Source organism: Rhincodon typus, unplaced genomic scaffold (genome assembly GCF_021869965.1).
Source record: "Rhincodon typus isolate 14 unplaced genomic scaffold, sRhiTyp1.1 hic_rhity00007005, whole genome shotgun sequence".
NCBI lineage: Eukaryota > Metazoa > Chordata > Chondrichthyes > Orectolobiformes > Rhincodontidae > Rhincodon > Rhincodon typus.
Window position 1 is genome coordinate 93 of NW_025972643.1, and position 9,480 is coordinate 9,572.

The following is a 9,480-nucleotide window of genomic DNA, read 5'->3' on the forward strand; positions in this document are numbered from 1 at the left end:
CCTGCTTTACCTGGTCTGGCCAACACGTGACTGTAGAAACACACAGCAATGCGGTTAACTCTGAACTGCCCTCTGGGGCAATTAGGGATGGGGCAATAAGTGTAGGCCTGGGTGGCGATGGCCATGAATAAATCAAACAAGGTACACTGGACCCTGAAGCTTCTAAGATTACTTTACCCTCCAGTCACAGGTTGACCCTGGTGGATAGAGGTCATTGGCGACAGGTCACGCTCATTAACCAAACAGCGGGCACTCACCTTCAGGACACTCGCAGTGGTAGTGCCCAAGGCCATCGACACACTTTCCTCCGTTGAAGCAAGGCGTGCTGGAGCACTCGTCGATGTCGATGCTACATCGCTGCCCAGTGAATCCTGGGATATGGGAGACAACCAGAGGGTCAAGGTTTACAGGGTCACTCACGCAACAGAGCTGGCGCGAGGTCAAGCAAAACAAAAACCAGGGGAGCACAGCAGGTTACCCTCCACCTGCGTGCCAGTGTTCAGTACACGCACTGCCAGTCATTGGCATGTTGTGCCAGAATTGCTTTGTAACAAATTAAAGCCTTGTGTAAATCAGCAAATACAGTGGCTACAAGAGCAGGTCAGAGGTTAGGAATAACTCCCCTCCTGACTCCCCAAAGCCTGTCCACCATCTACAAGGCACAAGTCAGGAATGTGATGGAACACTCCCCACTTGCCCTGGATGGGTGCAGCCCCAACAACACTCAAGAAGCTCGACACCATCCAGGAGAAAGCAGCCCGTTTTATTTCCATTCACCATAAACACCCATCCTGACCATCGCTGAAGCACAGAGGCAGCAATGGGTACCATCTACAACATGTACCTCACTAACTCGCCAAGGCTCCTCTAAGAGCACATTCCATGACCACTTCAATCTGGAAGGACAAGGGCAGCTGGTACACAGGAACACTAATGCCTGTAAGTTCCCCATCAGCAGGTACACAGGAACACCAACGCCTGTAAGTCCCCCATCAGCAGGTACACAGGAACACTAACGCCTGCATGTTCCCCATCAGCAGGTACACAGGAACACCAACACCTGTAAGTTCCCCATCAGCAGGTACACAGGAACACTAACGCCTGCATGTTCCCCATCAGCAGGTACACAGGAACACCAACGCCTGTAAGTTCCCCATCAGCAGGTACACAGGAACACCAACGCCTGTAAGTTCCCCATCAGCAGGTATACAGGAATACCAACGCCTGTAAGTTCCCCATCAGCTGGTACACAGGAACACCAACGCCTGTAAGTTCCTCATCAGCAGGTACACAGGAACACTAACGCCTGTAAGTTCCCCATCAGCAGGTACACAGGAACACCAACGCCTGTAAGTTCCCCATCAGCAGGCACACAGGAACACCAACGCCTGCATGTTCCCCATCAGCAGGTACACAGGAACACCAACGCCTGCATGTTCCCCATCAGCAGGTACACAGGAACACCAACGCCTGCAAGTTCCCCATCAGCAGGTACACAGGAAAACCAATGCCTGCAAGTTCCCCTTCAAGCCCAACAAGAAGCTGACTTGGAAATATATCGCTGGCATTTCTTCCTATACTGGACCTCCCCGCCCAAAACTCTGTGTGTCCCCACACCCCAAGGACTGCAGCGGATGAAGAAGGCAGCTCACCACCACTTTCTCGAGGGCAACTAGGGACGGGAATTAAGTGCTGGCCCAGCCAGCGACACCTGCATCCCGTGACTCAAGATACCAGGCAACTCTGGAACTGCCCACACACCCCTGTCACAGCAGGTTCGAGCGAGACAGCTCAGCAATGTCCGACGTCACTCATCCCTTACCTGGAGGGCACAGGCAGTGCACGCCATTCACCAGATCCTGACAGACCCCGTTGTTCAGACAGGGATAACTTTGGCATTCATCAGTGTTGATCTCACAGAACAGGCCTTCATATCCTGAGGGGAGAGGAGACACGTACAGCTGAAGAGGGTTCCCAGCTCACCGCAAGGATCGCCAACGCAGGCCAGGCCCTACCCTAGAGGCTTCGTCACATGACCCCCACCGCTTGCTGACACACACGGCCCACCCACTGCCTCACCTGGACTGTTTCCTTCCTCACAAACTGGTTGGATAATTCTAGCATATCAGTCAAACAGATCTTGTCCCAGTAGAAAAGTGGGTTTGTTGTAATCACGCCTGTGAACGTCCTCCCTCGGTGTTTGCACACCAACACTGCCCTGTAGATTGGCCCTCACCTCCAGGAGATACTGGGGACATTCTACACCGTTGGTGACCGTCAACCTGCCCACTTCAGCACAAACTGGTCGTGGAGTCCTGCAGAGTCCTGCACTTCACTCAACCCAGCATTCGCTGCTGACAATGTGGTCTGTCCTACACTGGAGAGGCTACGTGTAACGTAGGTGATCACTTCACAGAACGCCTACATTCTGTCTGTAAAAATGACCCCATGCTTCCAGCTGCCTGCTGCTTTAAAAAGCACTGTGTTTCCTACAGCAACATTTCTCTCCCAGGTCTGCTGCAGTGCTCCAGTGAGGCTAGACATAAGCTGGAAGAACAATAACTCATCTTCGCCTCAGTACATTACATCCTTCAGGACCAACACTCGAGTTTAATAATTTCAGAATGTGATTACCCTCTCACCTGCTCCCAAACCCTGTAAGTCCTGTCCTGTCCTGGAAACGATGATCCCAGCATAGCTAACCCATTTTCAAAAATTCACACTTCTTATTAACACCCCATCCAGCTCAACAACACAACAATCTCACACACACTAGGCACCATCTCCATGTACTTTTTTCTCTCTCCACCCGCTCCCCCCGTCACCTCTCTGTCTTCAGCACAGATTACACTCGCCCCAAACTACATTCAATTCTGACAAGCAGTCGTTGGAGTTGAAACATTGACTCTGCTTTCTGTCTACAGATGCTGACCTTCTCCAGCACTCTCAGTTTGTGTCTGAGATTCCAACCTTTCCTGCTATGCCAGACTTGTCCTTACACACCATTCTGATGGTGATCTCACCCACCTCTCTGACTGTGACCAGACTGACCATTCCACCTGTGACTTTACCCACCATTCCGACCATGACCTTACCCGCCATTGCGCCCGTGACCTTACCCTGCCATTGCGCCCGTGACCTTACCAGCCATGCAGATACACTTGAACTCGCCGATCTGATCCAGGCACGTGGCCTCATTCCTGCAGGGATTGGACCGGCACTCATTGATGTCCAGCTCACATCGCGCGCCCGTGTATCCTGCCAGGCAGCGACACTCGAAAGAGCCCACATTGTTCACACAGCGCCCGTTGAGCTCACAGGGATTGGCATCTGCACCAAGAAGATTACAGGATTACGTGAGGCTCTGTTCAAAATGCAGCCGAGGGGTGGTGCTGGGGCAAAAACAGTACAGTGGAACCCCAACTATGGGCGATCACAATACTCCGTAACTATGTACAGTACTGAGTGTGTTGGCATCCCCTAATGGTGTCTATTTTTGTCCTGAGGAAGCCAGCAATCCACAACCATTTTTGTACTGAGGAAGCCAGCAATCCATAACCATTTTTGGAACAGATAGCTCCCAGAGTTTTTGGAAAGCAACATTCGATTCCTGCCCAGATATAGCGGAGGAAGTTATTGAAAGGTTTTTGGAATAGTTCGAGACTCACTGAAAGGGGGTTTGAAGGTTACAGGCAGCGAATGAGATAAGGAGATGGATAGATTCAGTGTGGCGGAATCATTGAGGAATCAGGAGCAGTTGGTTGGCTTTGGGTTGCCGGAACTCAGGAAGAAATTCCAGGAATTAGGAGGCAGATAAGCCAGAACTCAGAGGACTTCCTGGGGAGTTGAGGAAGTATTAGAATCACGGGCTCTGTGTTGGGAGATGCCGTTGAAAGGGTTAGGAAATAAAAAGCCTTGGGCATCAATACCTCAGTTGTAACAAGACTGAGGCTCACGGAAATACCCAAAGGGGCAGGACTGGCTCCATGAGGCTGGACATTGGTGAAGAGCAGGAGGTTTAGCCATCAATGAGTGCAGAGGAGCAGTTTCTATGGTCCAGACGGTCAATCAAGTCCAAATGCCCAAATGTGAGGCATTATAATCCCCTTGCGACATCTAATGAGATTTCTTGACACATTGTGCCATTAATTTCTGGGGTGCAATTGGGAGGAATCTGTGGCATTTTCTTCAACCTATTTGCTACGTGGCTTGCCTAGGGAGTTCGGTCACAGTTTATTGCTGCTCCGAAGGTGCAAAATAAACTTTTTGCTCGGGATCGCAGAATCACTTCCTCAGCGGGTGGCCTTGACCTCACGCTTTTCCAACTTTGAAAAGAAAAGCCAGCCGTTCGGCGAAATCATTTGGTGGGGTCTGGTTTGGGATCAGTACACGAGGGAGCGCAGCTCCTTCAGGTCACTGATGTTGACGCAACAATTTGAAAGGGCCTGACAGAGAGGTTACTGGTGTGCCTGCACCATCGAGGCCAAGGCGAACAGAGCTGAGGAAGGTTCCAGAAAAGCGTATGCGTCAGAAGCTGGAATGGCCGCAAACTGCTGACACATCAGAAGTGATGGCTAAATCCTAAAGGGGAATCGACCTGAGGACATCTCGAGCTTCGAAGCTGAAATCGCTGCTACATTTGCCGAAGGGAACCCGGTGAGGTCCACATTTGCAGTGCCTGCCATTTAACATGTAATTTGAAATCCCTACATGCCATAATCTTTGCCTTTATGTCGATTTGGTTTGGATCGCTAATGGAAATGGTTAAACAAACAACACCTTATCATTGTTAGAATCCCAACTGCGTGAAAGCAGGCTATCTAGCCCAACAGCCCTCTGAAAAGCATTCTCACCCAGAGCCTCTCCCCTACCCTGTAACCCCATGTTTCCCATGGCTAACCCACCTAACCTGCACACTGCAGGGCAGTTTAGCCTAGCCAATCCACCCTAGCCTGCACATCTTTGGACTGTGGGAGGAAACCCACAATTACACCTAGAGAATGTGCAAATTCCACACAGACAGTCGCCTGAGGGTGGGATCGAACCCGAGTCCCTGGCGCTGTGAGGCAGCAGTGCTAACCACTGGGCCACCATTGTCATTGGGTGGGGGCAGGGATTGTTCGATTCTTCTACCTTATGGGTCTCCACGGTGACTGTAAGGGTTGCGGGGGGGTGTGGTAGCGCGGTGTAAGAGGACGCGAGACCAGGAGAGCTCTGTCACTCACACACAGGCCCAGCCCGGACTTACCCATCGAGCACTCGTTAATGTCCTGCTTGCACGACAGTCCTGTGAAGCCGAGAGGACACTGGCACATGGCTTCTCCTGTTAGTGGGTTCATCTCGCACACTGCATTCTCGTGGCACGGGTTATTGATGCATGGGTCATCCAGTTGGCAGAACAGACCTGGGGCAAAGGAGCAAATGGGTGACTCAGCGCAAAGCCACTACCTCATCGAAATCTCTACCCAAGAGGTCCTGGGCCGGCTCAGGCATTAAGCTGTGTTCAGCATTTCTAACCCAACATCTACCTCTTGGAGCTTGCCTTGGAAAGGACTCAACGTTCCATGGAATCCACCGGTTTTTCTCATTGGAACAACGCTCCCCAATTTCGCTCCTGACCGGGTCAGAATTTAATTTTAACATGATCCCTCCCTGCTTCAGGGAAAGGCGGTAAATTGGGAACATGGAGTAGGCCGCTCGCTCCCTCGGTTGTGTGTTCTGTCATTCACGAAGAACACAGCTGATCTGGTTGATGGTCTTAGTTCCATCTTTCTGTCTGTCGCCCCAAACTCCTGTCTCTGTCGCTTTGGCACATTGTGAGCTTCGCTCCGCTATGGAAGAGAGGGGAACGCTGGGGAATTCTCGATCTGTAAGCCAAACGTCTGTTGATGGCAAACCGCTTGAGTCGCTGATTGAAGAGAGGGCTGCTGGGTGACTGAACATTTACAGCCAATTAGAGAGAACCAGCTCAGATATTGCAAGTGTCATACGAGCGGAGGTGTTTAATGGGGAAATGGATCATAGAATCCCTACAGTGTGGAGGCAGGCCACTTGGCCCATCGAGTCTACATCGACACTCTGAAGATCATCCCACCCAAACGCACCTTATCAAGGTGAGAGGGGAAAAGTTTAAGGGAGATATGCATGGAAAGTTCTTTACGCAGAGGGTGGTGGGTGCCTGGAACACGTTGCCAGCGGAGGTGGTAGAGGCGGGCACGATAGCTTCATTTAAGATGTATCTAGACAGATACATGAATGGGCAGGGAGCAGAGGGATACAGATCCTTGGAAAATAGGCGACAGGTTTAGATAGGGGATCTGGATCAGCGCAGGCTTGGAGGGCCGAAGGGCCTATTCCTGTGCTGTAATTTTCCTTTGTTCTTATCCTTATAACCCTACATTTCCCATTGCTAATTCCCCCCAGACTGCACACCATGGGGCAATTTAGCGTGGCCAATCCACCCTATCCTGCACATGTTTGGACTGTGGGAGGAAACTGGAGCACCGGGAGGGAACCCACACAGACACGGGGAGAATGCGCAAACTCCACACAGACGGTTGCCCAAAGGTGGGATCAAACCCGTGTCTCTGGCTTTAGGAGGCTGCAGTGCTAACCCACTGAGCCACCGTGCGTTGGTCACTCATTCTAGCCCCCGATCTGCAGCACTGATGTACAGTGTGCCACCCTCTTGTCTCACAGTCAGAGAAAGCAAGTCCCACTTATCTGTGCTCAAGGTTCTAAGCTGACCCCCAGCCCCAAGTCCTGTATCAAGATTGTGGAGCACAAGGTGTCAACTTTCAGATCTGACCTTCAACTGATGCCCTCCCAGTCCTCTCAGAGTGGACTGTCAAAGAAAGGAGGAGTTATAGTCATTGTCCTGACTGATAAATATCCCTCAATCAATGCCAGAAAAAAACATTGATTATCTGATCCTCGCATTGCCGCTCATGGCACTTTGTCAAATTTCCCACCTACGCTTCAAAAGTACTTGAGTGGCTGTAAACCACTTAAATCCCGTAGCGTATGAGATTGCTATACAAATGAATGGCCTTCTTCCAAGTCTCCAAACAGATATGGAGGTGATAGAATGAAACACCGGTGTTGGGAGCTTTGCTCATCAGTTCAGTCCAAACCTCTGCTACAATTCCCAAATCTCGAATTGCTCACAGACGGAATACCCCAAGTGGTATTTCCTGACAGGAATCTCTCTGATTGGCCATTGGGAGTTGACATTACCTGCTTCCGTCATCGCCCAATTGGAGCGAGACTTCCAACGATTGACTGTTCAGTCTCAGGAATAATGTTGACCTCGACCACCCTGATGGGACCAGTGCGCCATTGATGCTAGAGCAATGACGGGTTCTGGTCTCCATCTCAGTCAACAAGTGAGTAATGTCAAAGCCAGTGACCCACCCTGATTCCTGCCCAGTGAGTTCACTCAAATCTGTTCCCACTGCAAAGACAAGATTCCTGCTCTTGATCCCTGGCAAAAGAGTTTGTATGCCTTGACGTTTTTCACACTCAAATTCACTCTGTCCAACCGTCTAGGTGGGTTGAGGTAGATCTCCAATTCCAAACCCCCCACTCCAGACAGACAATAGGAGACCCGCCCCAAGTTCTATTGCCATCCAGGACCCTCCTTACATGGGCAAACCTGGTACAGGGCTTACCTTTTTTACCAGGCGGGCACTCGCACACAAAGTTTGCCACCTTGTCGTGGCAGGTGGCACCGTGCGCACAGGAGGTCTCGGTACAGTCATTGATGTTCTCTCCGCAGTCCTGGCCAGACCAGCCGTTGACGCAGATGCAGCTGAAGCCCCCATCCGTGTTGGTACACGTGCCCCCGTTCTGGCACACATTGGGCTGCAGCTGGCACTCATCCACATCCTCCGTGCAGTAATGGCCTGCAACCCAAGCAGGCAGGTCAGGAGATTGTGCCAGCTGTGGGAAATGCCTCACACAAGACCCCTGCGTTCCCTTTGACCCACAACATGGACCCGCACCACCGCTCCCCCCACCCCAGATCACTGTTTACCAAGTCTACGGGCACATAAGGTGCTGTAAAAATATGATCAAGGCCATTAAGTTCACTGCAATCTCTTCTCCCAGAATCAATGAACTCACCGTGATCTTATCCCATCAACTCCTGAACTCACCGTGATCTTATCCCATCAGCTCCTGAACTCACCGTGATCTTATCCCATCAGTCCCTGAACTCACCGTGATCTTATCCCATCAACCCCCTACTTACTCACCGTGATCTTATCCCATCAGCTCCTGAACTCACCGTGATCTTATCCCATCAACCCCCTACTTACTCACCGTGATCAAATCCCACCAAAACCTGAACCCACCATGACCTTAGTCCGCTGACCTCTGAGGTCATCATGAGCTTACCCCATCAACCTCTGAAGTCACCATCACCTGATATCATTAATCTCTGAACTCGCATGACCTTATCCCATCAACCCCTGAACTTACTGGGACTTTGTCCCAATAACCCTGAACTCACTGTGACCTTACCCCATCCACCCCTGAACTTACTGGGACTTTGTCCCAATAACCCTGAACTCACTGTGACCTTATCCCATCCACCCCTGAACTTACTGAGACTTTGTCCCAATAACCCTGAACTCACTGTGACCTTATCCCATCCACCCCTGAACTTGACACAACCTTGTCCCACCAAACACGAACTCACTGCGACCCTATCCCATCAATGTCTGAAGTTGCTCTGACCTTATCCTGCCCTTCACTAATGTCACCATGACCTCATCTAGTCAACCTTGGATTTCAGAGTGACCTTCTCTGGCTTTAGTCATTCAAAACCCGTCCCAGCAAGGACCATGTACTGTCAACACATCGACACATCGCGACTCTGTGTCGCCAATGTACACAATCAACTACTGCACCGACCCCTTTAACTATGACCATCATCCACATCAGAAACACAGAGGGAGTTGAAAACTCAATGAACTCGATCTGACTGAGACATGGACAGGAAATGTTTACTGACCAGTCCACATCGGGGGACATTTACAATCGTAGCTGCTGACCCGGTCCACACAAGTGCCGCCGTTCTGACACCGGTGTTCCTTACAGTCATCAACGTTCACTTCGCAAAACCGGCCGGTGAAAGCTGTGGGAAACAGATGGGAAAGGTGACAGGAAATGATAATTCCCTCACAGTACTCAATCAGTCATAACATCCATTCAGTCCCAATGATTCGCCCCAATGTAAGGCCGAGCTCAGGGCGCAGCCGTCCTGCCAGAGTCATAGATTTTAATCCCAAACCCCAATCCTGATTTTCATCCCATTGTTAATGCTGACAATCTCCTGGCAGTGCTGAGGGAGTGCCGCACTGTCAGAGGGTCAGTACTGAGGGAGTGCCGCACTGTCAGAGGGTCAGTGCTGAGGGAGTGCCGCACTGTCAGAGGGTCAGTACTGAGGGAGTGCTACACTGTCAGAGGGTCAGTACT

General features: G+C 51.0%; 1 protein-coding gene across 1 annotated transcript; it reads right to left on the reverse strand.

Annotated features, from left to right (window-relative positions):
- Window positions 1–257: 257 nt before the first annotated feature.
- LOC125482196 (neurogenic locus notch homolog protein 3-like) lies at window positions 258–9,139 on the reverse strand (the record flags this gene model as incomplete). Its single annotated transcript, XM_048594208.1, has 6 exons — window positions 258–371; window positions 1,823–1,936; window positions 3,145–3,330; window positions 5,249–5,404; window positions 7,671–7,904; window positions 9,017–9,139. Coding segments are annotated over 6 exons (927 nt in total), but the record flags the coding sequence as incomplete, so codon positions are not given.
- Window positions 9,140–9,480: the final 341 nt, after the last annotated feature.